This window comes from Dama dama, chromosome 20 (assembly GCF_033118175.1).
Source record: "Dama dama isolate Ldn47 chromosome 20, ASM3311817v1, whole genome shotgun sequence".
Lineage (NCBI taxonomy): Eukaryota > Metazoa > Chordata > Mammalia > Artiodactyla > Cervidae > Dama > Dama dama.
Window position 1 is genome coordinate 103,320,175 of NC_083700.1, and position 20,486 is coordinate 103,340,660.

At 46.5% G+C, this 20,486-nt stretch overlaps 1 protein-coding gene and 1 long non-coding RNA gene across 12 annotated transcripts in view; one reads left to right on the forward strand and one right to left on the reverse strand.

The window, feature by feature from the left end:
* The window catches only part of MACF1 (microtubule actin crosslinking factor 1), a 333,835-nt gene that overhangs the window by 56,874 nt on the left and 256,475 nt on the right, over positions 1-20,486 (reverse strand). The window contains exon 1 of one of the 11 annotated variants that reach the window (XM_061122319.1): positions 4,537-9,502. The exons of the other annotated variants lie outside the window; for them this stretch is intronic. Coding sequence (XP_060978302.1) covers positions 4,537-8,811 — 4,275 coding nt within the window. The 5' untranslated portion in view covers positions 8,812-9,502. Of the gene's footprint in view, positions 1-4,536; positions 9,503-20,486 lie in introns of those variants that run through there. 11 annotated transcript variants of the gene reach the window in all.
* LOC133041544 (uncharacterized) lies at positions 10,429-20,298 on the forward strand. The gene is made up of 3 exons (XR_009689259.1): positions 10,429-10,681; positions 10,756-10,906; positions 11,534-20,298. It is a non-coding gene; the product is annotated as an uncharacterized LOC133041544 (long non-coding RNA).

A 20,486-nucleotide genomic window follows, 5' to 3' on the forward strand; every position in this document is an offset into this window, starting at 1 on the left:
TTCCCAGAGCAGAACACTAGTAAAAATTATTGCATGGCTGTAAGATGCAACAGGGACATAAAAGAGAAAATTTCCCAAAGACCTTCTTAAAACACTTTTACCTATAGTAATACCACATTCTCCCAGCTTTCATCCTGACTGATCCTTTTTTGATGTCCTTCATGCACTTCCTCTTTCTCGTCTAAATCTCCAAATGTTAGCCTTAGAGGGTAGAGACAAGGGTAGGATACCAGTCCTGAGCCCTTTTCTCAATCTACACTCCCTTAAAGGCAATTCTACCCATTCCTATGGCATTCCTTACCATAATAAATGCTTATTACTCTAAAAATTATATATATATTTTGAATTTCAAATCTAAATATCCAACTATTTTCCTTAATATTGCCACATACCATTCCAAAGTTGAACAATGTACCTGCTAATTTCCTCTCCCCCAATGCTGCCCTTCCCTGAGCAATTTGCCACTGCCCCCACTGTATGGCTGTGAGCCTTACTGACACCATCTTGGGCCCTTAGAGTTTCTCCTGTCCTTCTGCTGACCCTACCCAGGACTGTAATGTATAGTACATCACTTCTCTGTTGTCAAGGGCTTTGTAGATAATAGATACTGTTTAATCATCATCAGGACCAGGTAGCCCCTATGCTCTGTGTGTCCCCAAATAATGATGAAAACCTTTGCTGATGTATATTCCTAGTGTCCATAGATTAGAACCCATTCATAAATATTGACTTAGGAATACAAGTCCTTTTCCCAAGCACCGACCCCCACCCTCTAGGTTAACTGCAGAACTATACCAGTTGCCCCCATGATGGTGCAGAGTGCAGCTGAGAATGCTTCTGGGTTGTAGTCTGCCTGATGCTACCCTGAGAGTAAGTTGTTGTTGTTTGGTTGCTCAGTCATGTCTGACTCTTTTGCAACCCCATGCACTGTAGCCCACCAGGCTCCTCTGTCCATGGGAATTTCCAGGCAAGAATACTGGAGTGGGCGGTCATTTCCTTCTTGAGGGGATCTTCCTGACCCACATCTCCTGCTTTGGCAGGCGGATTCTTAACTGCTGAGACACCAGGGAAGCCTGAGAGTAAGTTACTCTATAATAAACTGATCCATTGATTATATGGAGCTTCCTGCCTTCTTTTTTGGTCTCAAAATGCCTTCTCAATTCAATGGGTACTTTTTGTTTCCTCCACCCTCCAACACCCATCTACTCAATGATGCAGATCAGAACCTAGAAACCATCCTTGATAACTTCCCCTCACTACCCCCCAACATGAAAGTTATTATCAGATCTTACTGATTTTGCCCCTAAACTGTGTCTCAGATCCATCCACTGACTCTGTCTTCAAATCCACTGACTCTCTCTCCAAGCCACCCAGACAACTGCAGTAATTGAGCAGGCCTCTCTACTTTGTCCTTGATCCCATACAATTCATCCTAAACATAGTAGCCAGTGTGATTTTTTTTAAGTTGCAAACCATTCTGTTTTCTGAATTTCATGTCAATTACAATACAAACTATCAAAATATAAAACAAAAGAAATCTGAGATTTATAAACCCAAATAATGTTGAAAATTTTTTTGTCAATGTGAACCAGCTTTCTCTATCTTTTAAGCTGAGTCATCCTTAAAAAATGAAAATGAAATAATTTCACTCCCCTACTTAAATCTTCCAATACTTGCCTATGGCTTGTAAGGTAGAGATCCTTGATTTCTTTCTCAGTCCCTGCATCATTTGGCCCCTTCCTACCTTTCCAGGTTCGCTGCAAGACACTCTTCTGGAAACCCTGCTTACTGTGGTCTGGTCACTTGGCTCTCTTTTAGTTTTAACATGCCAAGCTCTTTCCAGTTTCCATTTCCTTTGTCCGGAATGCTCTTTGACTAAGTAACTTCTATTTATCCTTCAGGTTATAGTTTTAAAACTGTTTCCTTGACACGGCAACTGAAATTAAATACCCCTATTGTTTCTTATAATAACTTTTATTTTTTTATTCAAAGCATTTGCCATTATTTATAACCATATATTTGTATCATTTTTGCTTAATTTCTGCCTCCCCCTGGGCTTCCCCAGTGGCTCAACGGCAAATAATCTGCCTGCAATGAAGGAGATGCTGGTTTGATCCCTGGGTCTGGAAGATTCCTTGGAGGAGGGCACAGCAACCCACTCTAGTATTCTTGCCTGGAGAATCCCATAGACAGAGGAGCCTGGTGGGCTACAGTCCACAGGATTGCAAAGAGACATAACTGAAGCAACTTAACACGCACGCTGCCTCCCCTGCTACACTGTAAGTTCCACAAGGGCAGGGACCATACCAATTCTGTTTACTGCAGAAGCTCCAGTACCCAGTGCAGAGTACTGGGTACACGATAAGTAGTTATCCTATAAATGAATGAATCCTTGCACAGAAACAGTGTGAGAGAAAGCAAACAAATCCATAAAAGTTCTGTTGATTGGCTGAGGATTCAAGTGTTGAACCGAGATTGTGAGGCTCCCCAATTTTTGCTTAAAAACTTCCGTGGCAAATTCTTAATTTTATAGGACCACTATTTTATACAAACAGTTGTTTTCTTCATTGAACCAGTGACTGGAAATAAGTCTAAGGAAGTCTACACATGAGAAGAAAGCTTCAAGAACCACAGATTGCTCTTAGTGAACTTAGGATCCCACTATGGAAATAGCAAACAAGTTCTGGCTCTTCTTTCTTCTACTAAACCTTGTGATTGCTATTAGAATGCCTGTATCTATTTTAACCATGTATACATGTGAACATTTTACATACATATGAAGAGGATCTAGAGCAGTTCATTCTAAATCACAGACTTTGCAGCTGGGCTACTATTTGTTTCTCCTGTCATTTATATTGGCCAATATTTCATAAAATGACTACCTCCTGTAGCTGCCAGACTACCAGAGATCCCAGAGACTGACTTAAGAGTTTCTCTGAATATTTTTCCTTTATGCAGATTTGACTGGCTCTTTATAATGAAATCCCTGTATTTCATCAACTATTTGTTGCAGGCTTTATAATAGAAATAGTCTGTGTAATCAAGAATGCTGGTGACTTTGCATAGGATGCTGGATAGGATCTTGGTGTCAACCCCAAATTCAGTAAAACTGAGAAAACTGGATCAAATCCATCAACCCGAAAGGTGATGCACTCTAATTTGATGGGGTGCTCCATTACAAAATAATTGTGAAGTCCAGGTGACACCACTACCACACAGCTAAGCGGAAGATCTGTGGCTTAGCTTGGTTGACGGCTTATAGCCTGCAGTCAAAATGATCTTTCCTTGCTGGCAGCTGCATGTTTAATTGGTCCTAGCTGACTAAGGTTTCCCTGAAAGGTTCTGCAATGGAGGTGAACCCAACTTTCTCGCAGCATCTATGAATATTTAGGAGATTAACATTCATCCACTCAGTCAACAGGAATGCATACTACAGGGAAGGCACTGTTTTGGGTCCTGGAGATGGTGCAAAATTAAAACCACCTTTGCACTCAGTTACCACTGACTGTATTTGATTAAACTTCTAACTCCTTCCCCTCCTTATCAGTGACCAAATGACACCAGGACAGTAAAGTGCAGAGAGCTGCCATTCTCGAAATCCTCTGATTATGAAATGCTAAAGGATAAGAATCTTGGGAACAGGGTTCACAACACATTATGTTCTCTAACGGGAGGATTTCAAAACCTTGGCGGTATGAGACCCAGGAGGACATTAGTCCAATTTCCTAATTTCACAGATTAAGAAACAAGTGGTCTAGGGAGAGAAAAGTGACTTGTTTCCGAACACAAAGACTGACAAGATTACTAAAATACTTTCTTCATAATCATTACTGTATCTTTTTCAGGCTTTAAAAATACACATTTGTATTTAAAAACTGTTATTCACACATCCATATATGGCTTTCACTCAACCTGCTTTGGTGAATTCTTTCAGTTAAGCACCGTTAACCGTTATCTATTTGAAAGGGGAAGCATATTGACAGTGACTCAAATCTTCTGTGTTTGGTGCTTTGAACGGATGATCTCATTTTACCCTCACAGGGTTCTTCTGCCTTAACAAATGAGGCAACTGGAGCCTCAGGATATTTAACTGTCTCAGAGTTGTTAAAAGTATCCCAGGTCTCCATCCAAAGTACATATACTCTAGCCTCTACTTGACTGCTAACATCACCAATGAATAAGCAGCCCCTTAATTTAGGAAAGAACACACTTACTGTAAATTTCAAAAGCAGAATCACCCTTTCCCGCTAATAATCTTTTCCAAAATTAAAGGCAAAACTGTTTACATTCCTAATTTCCTTGAGCTTTGCTTATAGCCCAATTAGAAAAAGTCTGAATTATAAAGTTTTTCAGCAGACGAAAGACACGTTTTCCCCATAAATTCAATAAAAAGACCAAAAAAGGCCAGAAAAACTCAGGCATTCCTAAGAGACCCAAAGAATTATCTGTGCCCTTTCTAATCACCACCAAGTCACAGAACTTGCAAATCTCACTTTACTCTCCATATCCTGCCCTAACAAAATGAGCAACAATTACCTCATTTGAATTTAATCCATCAATTGTAGCCAGAGGCACTTTCCCATGCAGCACTGTGCCAGTCACCTCTTTTACTCCAAATGCTGGGGAATCAAGCTCCTGCTGGATCGGCATTCCAGCAGGGGAAGCCTCTTCTAGAATAGAAGTTCCTTCTGAGACAGGCACTGAATCAGCATGGGGAGCATCTCCCGGGAAGGGTGCGCCAACGGGGAGCACCTCCTCCACAGCTGGCGCTGCAGCAGCTGCAGCAGGAGGCTCCTCTGGGGTGAACGCTCTAACAGCTGGGCTATCAGACTCCTCTGGAGCAGACAGTTCAGCAGCTGGGGCTGCAAGCTCCTCTGGGGTGGGCACTGCACCAGCTGGGGCGTCAGGCTCCTCTGGGGTGGGCACTGCACCAGCTGGGGCGTCAGGCTCCTCTGGGGTGGACACTGCACCAGCTGGGGTGGCAGGCTCCTCTTGGGTGGCAGGCTCCTCTGGGGTGGACACTGCACCAGCTGGGGTGTCAGACTGTTCTGGGGTGGGCACTGTACCAGCTGGGGCAGCAGGCTGCTCTGGAGTGGGCACGGCATCAGTTGGGGTGGCAGGCTCTTCTGGGGTGGACACTGCACCAGCTGGGGTGGCAGGCTCCTCTGGGGTGGACACTGCACCAGCTGGGGTGTCAGACTGTTCTGGGGTGGGCACTGTACCAGCTGGGGCAGCAGGCTGCTCTGGGGTGGACACTGCACCAGCTGGGGTGTCAGACTGCTCTGGGGTGGACACTGCACCAGCTGGGGTGTCAGACTGCTCTGGGGTGGACACTGCACCAGCTGGGGTGTCAGACTGCTCTGGGGTGGACACTGCACCATCTGGGGTGTCAGACTGCTCTGGGGTGGGCACTGCACCATCTGGGGTGTCAGACTGCTCTGGGGTGGGCACTGCACCATCTGGGGTGTCAGACTGCTCTGGGGTGGACACTGCACCATCTGGGGTGTCAGACTGCTCTGGGGTGGGCACTGCACCATCTGGGGTGTCAGACTGCTCTGGGGTGGGCACTGTACCAGCTGGGGCAGCAGGCTGCTCTGGAGTGGGCACGGCATCAGTTGGGGTGGCAGGCTTCTCTGGGGTGGACACTGCACCAGCTGGGGTGGCAGGCTTCTCTGGGGTGGACACTGCACCAGCTGGGGTGGCAGGCTCCTCTGGGGTGGACACTGCACCAGCTGGGGTGGCAGGCTCCTCTGGGGTGGGCACTGCACCAGCTGGGGTGGCAGGCTCCTCTGGGGTGGGCACTGCATCAGCCGGGGTGGCAGACTGCTCTGGGGTTGACACTGCACAAGCTGGGGCGGCAGACTGCTCTGGGGTGGGCACGGCACCAGCTGGGGCGGCAGGCTCCTCTGGGGTTGACACTGTACCAGCTGGGGCGGCAGGCTCCTCTGGGGTGAGCATTCTAACATTTGGGGTATCAGGCTCCTCTGGGGTGGACACTGCTCCAGCTGGGACTGCAGGCTCCTCTGAGGTGGACACTCTGCCAGCGGGGGTGACAGGCTCCTCTGGGGTATCCTCCTCTGTGGTGGGCACTGCAGCAGCTGGAGCAGTCCCCTCAGGAGCAGGCACTGCAGCACCTGGGCCAACCTTTTCTAGGGTAAAACCTGAAGCAGCTGGGACATATGCCTCTACGGTGGCCACGGAAACAGCTGGGACATGCCCCTCTGGGAAGGGCACTGTGACAGCGGCTGTGGCAGCTGCCTCTGGGACAGGCACTGCAGCACATACGGCATCTTCTACAGTGGGCGCTGCAGCAGCTGCCTCAGGCTTCTGTGGGATGGATGCCCAGCTCTCCAACACTGCTTCCGTGTTACTAGCCTTGGTAACTTGTTCCTCCAGAAAGGTATTTAGCAGTGAATCGGAATCTCTCATTTCTGCTTCCCCTTCCTCCAATAAGGCCATATTCAGCTTGGGCTTGGTCCCATTCACGGTTTCCACTCCATCTCTGCTATGCCTCACTCCTCCAACTGGCAGGTGCGGACTCGGGAACTCTGACTCTGGGGACTTCCTCTGGAGACTCTGGGAGATTCGCTCTGGGAGTTCACCAGGAAGGTGTGCTGAGGCTTGGTCCTCCAGCCTGGCTTCATAATCCAGCACCTGTGCTTCACCACCCTCATCACCAGCTCCTTCCACGGACAACAATTCACAAAGGTCCACATCTCCCAAGGAAGTCAGACGGTTTTCTTCTTCATTAATAGCTCCTTTCTCACCTTCCCAATGAATCTCATCTGTTGGTAAATGTGAATCATCCGGCAACACCTCTCCTTCAGATCCTGAGGTAACATCTGTGAGTTCACGGCTAACAGGAGAACCGAGGGGGGCCCTCTCCACACCCTCCTCAGCATTCCCCTCAGCTTCATGACCGTCCACCTGGGACAAACTGCTGTGTTCTTTGGCCAGCTTGGCTTCAGAGTCCGGTACATTTTCTTCAGGAGAAGCCCTGTGATCAGAGTTGGACCATCCTCCCAGGGACTCCAGATCAGTCAGGAGTCTAAGGTTAAATTCCCCGGCAGTTTCGGGGCCAAAAGGCACTTTTTCACCCTCCTCCTCACTAACAGTGGAAGCGTCCCTCACAGAATCAGAGTAGGCAGTAAATTCCACAGTATTAGGCACCTGAGAAGAGTCCAGGGCATTGAAAGAGTCACCATCCAACCCAGGACCAGAGTCTTCAGTCCTTACCTTTAAAAGGTCTACGTGCTCCTTTTCTAAGGCAGCCCCTGAAAAAGGACTGATTACAAGTGAATTTTCTGCGTCGTGGGATGGGGCCAGCCCTTCAGAAGAGGCTTGATTCTCCAGCTCAACTAAAGGAGTCACTCCTTCTTCAGATAAACACTCCTTTTCAAGTTCCAGAAACATCTGCACCGAATCTGTGTCAGAGAGCTGCTCTGAGTCGGCAGGACCAACAGTGCATTCTAAATCTGAAACAAGACCCTCCAGCCCCAGAGCAGTCCTGTTTCTCAGTTCTACGGCGCTCTCACCTGTTAGAACACAGTTGTAATCCAAAGATTCGGCCTCGAGAACAGAAGCCAAACAGTTTTGAGCAGGCTGCGGGTCATCAGAGCAACAGATCTGACCAAGAGCTAGGTGCTCAAAAACTCCCACGACAGCGGTGGAGCAGCCGACTCCATCCTCCACCACTGCCACAGTATCTGCTTGCTTTCCTTCTTCAAAGATATCTGCTAGGCTGTTCTTCTCCTCATGTGCTGTCAGAAAAGTCTTTCCACTCTCTGACAGCGTCTCTTCCTCCCACTCCTCCGCAGCCTCCATCATGATCCATCGCTCATCCTCCTCAAACTTGAGCTCAGACTCCGTCTTCTCCCTGAGGCTGGGGGTTACGAGAACACGCAACTCTGAATCCATCAGCTCTTCACTCAGGCAAGGGGAGAGAGGTGGCAATTCCACAGTGCAAGCTGTGTCCCCCAGGGGGTGCTGCTTCTCGCTGAAGCCTCCCTTAGCCAAACTTTTCATGGCTCTGGGCCAGGTTGCACTTGGGAATCTGTGCTCCTGCATTACATCTGTGTTACCACTTGCTGCTGCAGCTTCTGACTCTAGAGGCTGGAATTCACGGGAAGAGCTCTCACTGCGCTGCTTCAATCTGAAGTCTTGGCTGTTTCCACCTAAGTTTTTCACATCCTGCATTTCTGGAATACCTATGGATTTGGACACATGTTCCAGAGTTACTGACTCTGACTGAGGTTCCTTGTGGTCCACGCGACCAGAACTTTCTGTTAATGCAGAACTGGACTCCTTCTTCTCTTGCAAGGAAGGATTTGAAACACCAGCTTCGGAAACCTCACTGAGAGAAGCTTCCATCCTTTCGGCGAATTCTGGGAAATTGGGTGGCATGAAGGACTTCCAAGATCTCCTGTTAACGTTGTCCTTGCGTTCTGCATTTGGCCGCCTTCTGGGTGGCACAGGTGCTGACTTCTGCACATCACTGCTTAGCTTTAGTGCATCAAATATTATTCTCTCGTCCAACTTTTTGCCTTCTGGTGCTCTGGATTCAAAAACATTAGTGGCTGCTCCTAACGTACCGTTGCTGGATATAGTGCTTCCTTCTATCTTTTCCATGGTGCTTTTTGAAGTCTGATTAAGCTTTGACCCCTGGTCAATTTGTTCATTTATCCTCATTGTATCATATATAGATCTCTGTGGAACATAGCAATCCTCTATGTAGCCATCCTCTTCCTCCCCCTTTCCCAGGCAGGTAGGGTTCTGCCTTAAACAGTCCGGCCTGCTGAGTGGCTTACCCATACTTTTTCAATCAAGATGAACCATCAACCTTTTAAAAGTTTCTCACAGGTTCCCCCAAAATGCATTCTGTGTTGGTTAAAAACCCTTTTACATCTTCATAACTGCGAACCCCCCAGTCGAATCTTCCCTCCAGAAAGGCCTGGAAGTTGCACTTTGAAACTATTCTGGGAGAAGCTCTAAAAGAAACAGCTTTTTCCTCACCGGTTAGCAGCCTCATGGTTGCAGACAATTGGTATAAGGTAATAAACAAAATTATTCCTTCTATGGCTTTTTTATTTGTTTAAAGAGCACCGCTCTAATTCAGTCAGTTTAAAAAAAAAATCATCTGGCACTGACAAGTCTTATTCAATATCTAGTTCCACTCACTTCTCACCCGAGCAGAGTTGGAAGCAGAGGATTCACATCGATTGTGTCTTTTAATAACAATGGCACAGCCTCTCTGGTCTTCAAGTATGGCCCAAGCTCCTAAGAATTCCTTTCATTTTATCCTCAGTTCCAGCCCTGGAGAGTCCAGCTGGTCTGAATTAGCCATTCGTCCTCCCTAGTTCGGGTGTTTGTATTTGAACGGGGCTGGTCGGCGGATATTCCTGCAACTTTAAACACAGGAAGTCCTTCATTCGCGGCCAGCTTGGGGCTTCCTGTCTCCAAAACATCATGGCATTGTTGTGGCTCCCAGAAACAGCCCAGCGCCGCGGCCGCAAAACAAGCCGAGTGGAGCCCGGCGCCGGCCCTTTGAGGGGCCGGCGGGCTGCGGCGGCGGCCGAGGGTCAGTCGGCAAGGCTCGCTCCCTGCCGCCCGCTTCACCGCGCCGCGCGCCCCGAGGGCCACGGTCTCCTCACCGCAGGCTGGCAGGTGGCTCCCCGCCGCGCCGGCCTCCAGTCCCGCGCTCAGGAAGTTAGTTGGTCCCTCCGGCAGCTGAGTCCCGCGTGCTGTGGGCGCCGCCTCCCCCGCCGCCGCCGCCAGTCCCCGGTCCGCAGCCGCCACGCCGTGGGCTGCATGTCAAGCAGCCGCCTCTATTCTCCGCCGCCGCCGGCCCCGCGGCCCCGCCGTCCTCCCCACCCGCAGCTGTCACGGTCCCGGCATGCAAACTTCTGGCTGGGAACAAAAGGCTCCGCTCGGGCCGGGCGGGGGCGAGCCCGCCTCCCTCGCGCCGCGCGGCCCGCTCGCCCACCGCTCGCTGGAAGTGCTCGGCTGGCGGGCGGCTCTCCTCCCCCTTCCCCGCGCCGCCGCGCCGCGCCGCGCCGCGCCTCCCCGCCCGGGCAGCCCCCCTGGAAGCCGGGGAGGGCGACGCGGAGAGCCTGGGGAGGAGGGCGGGGCAGAGCCGGGGCGAAGAGCCGCCGAGCCGGAGAGAGGGGGCGACCGAGGGGATTGGAGGCCGAGGCACCGAGGGAGGGGCTTCTGCGCGGGTCTGGGCGAGGGAGCCCAGCGCCCGCCGCTCGGCTGGCGGGCCCACGCCCACCGCGCCCCCGGGGCCGGAGGGAGAGCCCCGCCCCGCGAGAGAGCGAGGGGCGGGGAGCGGCACCAGCGCCAGTCTCGACCGCGCAGCGCAAATCCCCTGACAAAGGAAAGCCCCGCCCTCCTGCCGCTGGCCCGGCCCCTGTCGCCCCCGCCGCGTCCCAGCCCGCCGGGCTCCTAGCCCTAGGGCGAGCTAACCCAAAAGGGGCGTCCCCGCCGCCCCGCAGCCAGCAGGTTCTGGCAAGGGCCATTCTGGGCCCCATCTGCCGGCATCACTCCCCGCTTCGGCTCTGCCGCCAAAGGGGTGTCCCTCGTCCCTCCAATGTCACCTTTAGCGCGCCCCTGCCGAGCCCAAGAACACTCCAGCCTTAAACCTGGCACTTCAATTCGGACCAAGTTATTGGATAAACTCCAGGTACCTTCCCTCTCCCGTTCCTCACGTCCGTCAGGTCTCGGTTCATTCCCTCACCGGGATTTATTTGCCCACAGATCTGAATGGTGTTGACTGAGGAGAAGGGAACTGACGGCGGGGGCAGCGGGGGAGATGCTGGCAGCAGCGCCCCCAGACCCAAAACCTGGGCTCCTTCACCGCTGGGCACATCCAAGGAAACCTGAGCTCCTCGGGGCCAAATGAAAAGGGGTATGTATTTCAAGTCTCAAGATGGAAAATTCTAAAGAAAAGTGGCCCACAATCCCGTCCAGAGCTTTTTGGCTTTTAGAAGAGCCATCTAGACGCCTGGTGACTGTTAAACAAAGAAAGTACAAAGGGCAACCCAGAAACCCGTCCACCAGAGGCAGCTGCATATCAGAAGGGGTGTAATATGCGGCTCCTTTGTGATGGCCATTTTCTGATTTTATGAAGGAAAAAAAGTCTATTAAAATCTCTCAACTGACCATGTGGTCAATACAGATGGTAAAACTTATGGAAAAGTTATTTCTACCCTCTATACAAACTGTTAAGTGAAGCCAATAGCTGGTGTATGGAGATCTGGCAGTGAAACTCTGAGCTGAGCCCTTAGGCTGACTTGAGCCAGAGAGGTCTTTGGCAAAAAGGAGGTGTCAGCTGAAGCCTGCGATCAGAATTAAGCAACTAAAAGACCTTTCACTGGCAAAATGTCTTACACTTCATTTCTTACTTTGAAAGAGGCTGCTGATCAATTTCTGCCCACTCAAATTCAAAAGATTCTCTATCCATCTGTAAACTGAAAGGGAGGGTGGGCAGACTAGATTGTGTCTTGACAGCTTTTCTAACTTGAATATTCTTTAGTTCTAAAACTGTTAAAGGAGCTGCCCCACAATGCTGACCCCTCCTGGTCCTACACTGCAAGACTGTCCTCTGAGGAACAAACAGCAGAAAGAACCAAGAATGCTTGACCTAGGGATGGTTTCCAAGCAATATGATGAACATCAGGTATCTAAAGGGCTGGGAAGTGGGAGGAAGGAAGCTTGTTCTGGATGTCTACTTAAGCTGGCACACTATGATCCAAGGGCAGATTTCAAACCAACAAAGCTTTCTCACAGCTATTCGGAGAATAGGGCGTCCCCTGAAGGGATGACTTTCCTGACCCCAGAGGTGTCTGAGCAGAAACTCAAGCAATCACTTGGCAGAGATTTGGGGAAAGAGATTTACAATTCCTCTTTCAATTTGTTCAAGATGAATTTTAAGGTCCCTTCTAACTCTAATTCAATGTGATTGGAGGGCTTGATTAGCTTATGTATCTGATACTTAACGTTTCAGGGAATCTGGGTTTTAATTTTCCTTTAATTATTAAGTACAACTGGAAAAACCCAGGGAAGGCAAGATCAATTTCACTAGCAAATCTCCCTGGCCAAATACACTCACTTACGTGTTCAGATATCACAACAGACTATTTAGTGTGCCAGGGGCCCTCTGGCTGGAAGAATCTGAGGAATTCTGGCTCTGGACTAAGGGTGGGTGGTTATTCTATTATAAAGAATGATCTTGATGTGGAATCACAAACTTCATAGCCAGAAATTCCTTTCCTGTTTGCTCACTAAATCAGGTGCCAATGAATTCAGTCTTTTCTTAATCCTTCCCCACACCTATCTACCTTAGTCTCACCAATCTCGCCAGTGCTCCACATTACAAGTCCACCCAGTAAGGGGAGCATTTTAGCAACTATGAAGTTCAGATTGAAATTACTTATCAGCTTAAGTCACATTCTCTCTGATGAGTGTATTAGGAGGCTATATTAAGACACTATTACAAAGAAATCTCTCCAAAATTCAAACATGGCCTTATAGAAAGGATTACATAAAGTTGACCAATTACTCCCCTCCCCTGCAAAAAGTGCTTTGCTCCTTTCTTTAAATCATCAGTTTGTCTTGAGAGAGAAAAAAGGCACAAAGTCTCTTCCCTCCATGTCTTTCTTTTTTTTAATCTGTTCATGAGTTTCTCCTTAGTTTTGGTATGTGGAACTCTGCCAATAGCCATCTCAGTGACTGAAATAAATACCTGATACAGCTTTCAACCTCTTGTTACCCTGATAGCTCCAACAAAAAAAGCATCTGTTCATTTCACATGCTGTGTGTAAACTTTTAAAAAGAGAAGTATAGGGAGCACCTCTTTGATGCTTCCCTCATTCCTATAACACAAATATATGTGCTGATGCCAAATTTTAAATTAGTTTCCAGTTCGTTGATTACAGAGTTCAAAGAATTCTCTATTTATTTTGAAATTCCTAAGAACAGAATTGGTGTCAGACTTTCCTTTGGTGAACTTGGAAGAAAGAACAATCTTGGCCCTTCCTGCTTTCTAATTAAAACAGAAAGGTGGAGTCGCCTCACACCCTAACACAGCTCCCTTTCCAAGTTTTGGAATTGGCACTTTGCCTTTGTCTGCTCCAGATTTAAACCACCAGCCTCCAAGGAAAATCTGGAGACCCTAGATGCATACTTCCTCAGATTCTATAATGCCTTTTCATCCACCTCTCTCTTGGAGGATTAGTGCTGACTAGAGGAGGAGACAGAAGACTGGTTGGATCTTGCACATTTAAAACCTACAAAATGCCTTTCATCTTGGGATCTCTAGACTTTACAAGCATTTATTTGGTAGCAAGTGGAAACTCCACAGTATTAGTCTGAACCTGTTAGGCATCAGTCACTACCATCTTTTTATTACATAAAGATGGCTACAGAGTGGCTTGTTAAGCAATGCAGCATGATGTGAAGCTTGCTTTAAATCTAAGGATTTTGGTGCTATCTGAGCTCCTGTGTATTTCTAAACCCATGAGAAAGCTTTCCACACACTCTTCAGGAACTCTCATGACCCCTGGAGCCCTTTTCTGCCTGTAGACTTTCCATATTAATCCCTCTTTAGCCACTCCCCACGACAGTGGTGATGGCAAAAGCATAGGGCTTTGTAAGTGAGAAAAGACCTAACAGGACAGTGGGAGGCAGGAAAGCAGGAGATTCCAGGAAGCCTTTATGGAGGGAAGCACATTTACACATCAGGAGCCAGAGACAGACGGTAGAGACAAGGGTTTCTAAGTGAAGGACTGGAGGCTGGAAACCTAAAGAAGCTAATTCACAGTTATCATGGTTTAAGTTACAGGACAGATGCAAGGGAAAAATGAAAGGCCAGAATGGTAAGTAGCTCAAGGTCAGTTCACCAAAGCCCCTGAATCCAAACATGAATTTATGCTTTATTTGTGCATGCTAAGTCACTTCAGTTGTGTCCGACTCTTTGCAGCCCCATGGACTGTGGCCCTCCAGGCTCCTCTGTCCATGGGATTCTCCAGGCAAGAATACTGGAGTGGGTTGCCATTTCCTCCTCCAGGGGATCTTCCCAACCCAGGGATTGAACCTGCAATTCTTACTTCTCCTTTGTTGGCAAGTGGGTTCTTTACCACTAGTACCACCTGGAAATCTCAAGACTTCCTTATTTAACTTGCCAGGGCATCGTACAAGTGACTGAGTCATTTGTGGAAAATTTCTAAGAATCTGAGCCTGGCTGCTCACTCAACTGCCATTTGATATAAATTATTGCATTACAAAAAATCCAAATCTTAATTACAGAGGCAGACTATTTGAACTTCACAACTGATCAGATAGAGGGTAGGGGTTAGGGGCAAAAATAAATGTAAAAAATGCTGTCGGGACCTCCCTGGTGGTCCAGTGGCTAAGGTGCCATGTTTCCAATGCAGGGGGCCTGGGTTCAATCCCTGGTCAGGGAACAAGATCCTGCATGTCGCAACTAAGAGTTCAAATGCTACAACTAAAGAATCTCACATGCCGCAACTTAGACTTGGCACAAATAAATAAAAAATAAATATTTATTTATTAAATAATAAATAATAAAACTTTTTATTTGGTTATAATAATAACCAAACAAATAAATATTAAAAAACAATAAACCTCTTTGGATGACTGAGGGCACAGCATCCTATAAAACAGCGACAGACAGGAAGGAACACTGGAGGAGCTACACATTCAGTGTGCACATGCTGAGGGTGAGGTACTCAAAGGCTACCCATGTGGAGGTATCCAGAATGACCAAAGGTCAGGGTAGGACAGTGAGGAATTGGACATCCCAGGGCTGAGCGTGGAGAGAGGTGAGAAGAGGGCAGATGACAGGATTTCAGGAGCCACGTGTAAGGGAAGTAGAAAGACAAATCGAAACAGAAAATAGAAGAGCAGCCAGAGGAGAAAATGGAGAGAGTGCAATGTCAGGAAGGCAGATGGACAGGAGGGTTTTGAGAAAGAAGATATGATGTTAAGTGGTGCACAAGGAAGGAGGAAGACAATTAATTAAGACAAGGCTACTGGGCTTGGCAACTAGGATGTCGGTGAGTACTTCTGCAGGAACGCTTGCAGTGCAGTGAGGGGTGCTGGGTCAGATGGTAGCGGATCAAGGATAAGCAGTGGTGAGACAGTAAGTGTTGGTCCTCCCTATTGTGTCTGTTCGTTTGGCTTCCATGCCACTGTGCTATCCTGATGCTACCTTTCTAGCCAGTCCTTCTTGGTGTCTTTGGGTTCCTCTTCCTGTCCTCTTAAGAAGAGTAATTCCACAAAGTGTAGCCTTGATTCTTTTCATTTGTTTAACAAATATTTATTGAGATCTACTGTGTGCCCGAATCCACGCCAGACACTAAGGGAGAGTGACGAGCAAGATGTGCTCAGGAGCCTACATTCTTGTAGAGACAGACATACATACATTCACTTTAATTCAACTGCAGTAAGCACTCTGAGGGAAAAGCAAACAGTGCTCTGAGAGCATCTGTCAAGGGGCCTGGTGTGGCCTCCAGGTGCAGGGGAGGCTTCCCTGAGAAAGTGACCCTGTGGGCTTTCACTTAACACCAAGAATAGCCTTTCCAATTCCAGGATGGCATGACTTCACAACTTTCATAAAGTAACAACTTCCCAAAGGTGCTTAGCTCTTTCTATGAAATAGATCCCTGGGCTGAATCTCTAAGGAATCTTGCTGTAGGGGTCTTCTCTCCAATATTAGAAAAGGATGTAAAGTAACTAATATAGAGTTAAGAGATTTTTGAAAACTGTCTTTCATTTTGTTACTAAAGCAGTTCTTATCATTGATCATGAACAAACAACTGAGGCTGAATTTAAAGAATTAGACTTAAATCAGAGCTCTTCTCTGGGAGTGAACTGCAAGATGAGAGAGATAGTAATTCACTTGAATGGACGCAATGAATCCAAGCTGCAGAAGACCTAAGAGAGGTTCAATTTCTTTGAATTCTTATCTTCATCTTCCCTTAACTCATAGATACATGTAACCAAATATTAGAAACATGTAATTGCTGAAAGCTTTTCTGAGGAACATCTTGATTTGGCATATATACTTGGCATAGAGATTAATTTTATCTGTGTTTTAAAGCTGCTTCCTCTGAAATTAAGCTGATATTTTCTCCCTTAATGTTTTAATTAAAGATTGATTAAAATTAAGAAGTGTCTCTATCAAAGATGCTGACTTGGTAGTTGCCATTATATGGTAACAGAGGAAGATAACATGGTCTATGCTAAAGCTAATTAGGCCAAGGACCCTCAGATCATTAAGTTGATCTGCTGGGTAACTCTGAGTGACTGAGGAAGTCACTGAGCTGGTAATGGCTTCTGGTTAATTCTGGTTAATGATTTGAAAATAATACTGATGTGTAGAGCATAGAAACCAAGGTCAAAATGGTCTCAGAGAAACCTGCTGGCTGTGGGATTCTGAAATGAATGAATGAATTAATAACCATGTATGTGTACGTATGTGTACATACAGTGTATTTAAAGCTGTGTTAAGGAGTCATGACCTAAGCCTGTTTATGTATTGCTGGTCTGGGGCTGGCAATGAGCTCCACATTTGTTCCCCAGAGAAACTGCTCAGGAAGGCCTTTTGTCCATCTACCTGTTTCACTGCTGTCATCAAACTAGTTTACTTTATCTTCGTCATTTCCATTTTTTCAAGAAGAAAAAGAGCTAATCTAACTTGCTGCTAGGTCTTCGATCAAATCTTCTGGAGAAAGATCAGCTGTAGGCAAAAGGGGAGTAACTTATTAAAAACATTTCATAATGTTATAATGTGTGTATTTGGATAAAGTTTTTAAAATAAAAGAATATTATCATTGAGCACTTAATATCTGCCTAGTGTTTTCATCTACATCACTTCATTTAAATCTCATAAAGGCCCTAAAGGTAGGATTTACCATTGCTCACGTTTTACAACAGAAATAACTATACAGAGAGGCTAAGTGATTTCCCCCAAGGTCACTCAGCTAGTAAATGATAAAGCCAGAATTCCAAACTGAGTATTTTGGACTCAAATTCATATTCAATTTTCCTCTCTAAGCTGATAGAAGTATGAAGACTCTTCTTGCTGTTATTGTAAATGACAATGACTCTAAAGTAAAGGGTAACTACAAGACGGCATTTCAGAACCTGCTTTCTTCAGGTGCATCCAAAGTAGCAAATTTTTAAATTTTGCTTATTTAGGCTAATACTGAAATGAAATTATGTTCCTTTAACATATGCTAAGTAGGAGAGAAGGAAGGGAGCCTGGAGGCAAGATGGAAAGGTGAGGAGTCCAGGCTAGGATGAGGATTTCTCAGAACACACAAGGATTTAGCTCAAGTGTTGCAAAGTAGATAGCATTTTGAATCCACAGCTCACATGGCTTATGAGAAATAAAGAGCATTCACTCAGTCAGATATTCACTAATGTCCAACTATGCATATACTCATGCTAACTACTTTGAGGGACACAAAAATGGATACATTAAGATGAGGGATGTGACACTGCATATAATCAATAAATGCCAAAATTAGGCAGTAATGATAAAGGCTAAATGAGTTACACATATTGAGTGATTTAAGAGAGCAGGAGAGGTGGTGAGCTGGGCTAGAGCGGAATCAAGGTTTTGAGGAGATATGGGACTTCTGTTAAACCTTCAGGTATGAGTAGAAATCAAATAGGTAAAATGCTAAGGAGTGTTTGGGGTAAGTGGATGGAGTGGATGGTCTACATAGTAAACAGGACTGGATAGACAGCGGGGATCAAAAATGTAGTTTCTCAACTGACAAAGGATTAATTTGCAAAATATACAAGCAGCTCATACAACTCAATGCCAGAAAAACAACTCAATCAAAAAGTGTGGAAAAGACTTAAATAGACATTTCTCCAAAGAAGACATACAGATGGCTAACAAACTCATGAAAAGATGCTCAACATCGCTCATTATTAGAGAAATGCAAATCAAAACTACAATGAGTTATCACCTCACACCAGTCAGAATGACCATCATCAAAAAGCCTACAAACAATAAATATTGGAGAGGGTGTGGAGAAAAGGGAACGCTCTTGCACTGTTGGTGGGAATGTAAATTGATACAGCCACTATGGAAGATGGTATGGAGATTCCTTTAAAAAGTAGGAATAAAACCACCATATGACCCAGCAATCCTACTCTGAGGCATATACCCTGAGGAAAAGACACATGTATCCCATTGTTCATTACAGCACTATTTACAATAGCTAGAATATGGAAGCAACTTAGATGTCCAATGATAGATGAATGGATAAAGAAGTTGTGGTACATATACACGATGGAATATTACTCAGCCATAAAAAGGAGCACATTTGAGTCAGTTCTAATGAGGTGGATGAACCTATTATACAGAGTGAAGTGAGTCAGAAAAAGAAAAGATAAATATCATATTCTAATGCATATATATGGAATCTAGAAAAATGGTAATGAAGAATTTATTTACAGGGCAACAGTGCAGAAACAGACATAGAGAACAGACTTATGGACATGGGGAGAGGGTGAGATGTATGGAAAGAGTAACATGGAAACTTATATTACCATTACTGTGTGAAACAGACAGCCAACAGTAACTTGCTGTGTGGCTCAGGAAACTCAAACAGGGGCTCTGTATCAACCTAGAAGGGTGGGATGGGGCGGGAGATGGGAGGGGGGTTCAAAAGGGAATATATGTATACCTATGACTGATTTATGTGGAGGTTTGACGGAAAACAACAAAATTCTGTAAAGCAATTATCCTTCAATAAAAAAATAAATTAAAAAAAAAAGTATAATATATATTAGAAAAAAAAATATAGTTGCTAAGACTGGGGAAGGAAAAGAGGGGAGGGAGGCACAGACAGAGACCAGTTCTGAAGATGCCCCTGTTTAATCCATCAGATCTAGGGGGAGAATAAACACCCACGGAAAGAAGGGTGAGTACAGACAGAAGCTGAGGGAAGACCACCTTGGAGGCTTCAGTTTTAAAAGGCTACAGCATGATTTATGTCTGTTTTTTCCGTGGGAACCATGTGCGTACACGCTGGCTGTCCAATCACGCTAGCTCTCTGCATTCCTAACAGAGGATCTTTTGTTCCAAATAGCAAGGCTCAAAAGGGATGGAGTCTGATAAAAATCACACTGAGGTCAGTACTCCCAGCTGGTGCAGGGCTGATGCCATTCCATAACACACCCTACAGGAAGCAGCTTGAGATACACAGCTGACTGGCTTCCACAGCAGGAGTCTTGTGGCAGGCAGGGTGGGGTGGGGACTGGCCAAGCATGGAGGGCATTCTTTAGCCACTGACTCAAATGAGTTCCCCAAGATCCTGACTTGATCCAACAGATCTGTTTAAATCACTCTCAGAACCAACACTTTTTTTTTTTTTTTTTTTTTAACTAAAAGGAAACCCAGGAAGTTTCCCCAGGCAATGGAACTATTTCATCAGTTAACTCTTACTTGTCATGGAATCTGAAAAGGGCAAGATTCCAAAATCCCCTGTATTTCGAGAAGTGGGCTGAATAATCCTTTGTTGCAAGTGGCTATTCTGTATATTATAGGAAATTCAGCGGCACCCACTAAATGCTGGGAGCAGTCGCCCCAGTTATGACAGTACAAAATGTCTCTAGATGTTGTCAATGTCCCCTAAGGGCCAAAACTGCCTCCCCTACCCTCACTGGGGGGCCACTGGTCAAGCATGAGCTTTGGTGCCAAACATCTTTCCAATCCCAGCTCTAATATTTACTTGCTATGTGGCTTGAACAAGTTACTTTAACACCTTCAAACTTCAGTTTTCTTATCTGCAACTGGGATTTTAAATGTCTGGTTTATGGAGGGGGGAGTGGGGAGGAAGTTAGGACTGGAGATCATTTAGACTCGGGTCTCTCTTACTTTCTTGCCACTATGTCCCTACCACTGCAGCTCTTTGCACCTGTTTCTCATGCTGCACTGCTAACTAGAGACTATCTGAGATCCCAGCTCGCAAGAAGGACTGACCCAGAGCAAGTGCTCAGTAAGGATGGACTGAAAGGAATACAGAGCCCCTTCCGCCTGACCTCCACGAAGGGATCCAGGGACCATCACCTTGCAGCTCTTACTCTTATCCCTGATGGCCAAAGTTGTGAAAGGTCCACATTTCAAATCACAGGACTGGTGGTAGGAAAACAGCTTATAAAGGTTCAGGGGAGAAGGGTATTGTGTTCCTCTTTCACAGACAATACCAGACACTGGTATCTGAACAGCACCCCCGTAGCGGCAGTGGCAAAGTATGAAAGAAGGTGGGGAGGGAGCACGTCCTCCCCACAGCGAGGCTTTTCCACCCGGGACAGCTGAGACTCCGGACGACTCCCTCTGGCAGGAGGCAGCCTTTGTGCAGTGATGTTTTGGTGCAGTGACCTTACCTGACCTGACTCCCGGTGGGACTGCTTTTATTCCTGGTAAACCAACCAACTCTAACAAC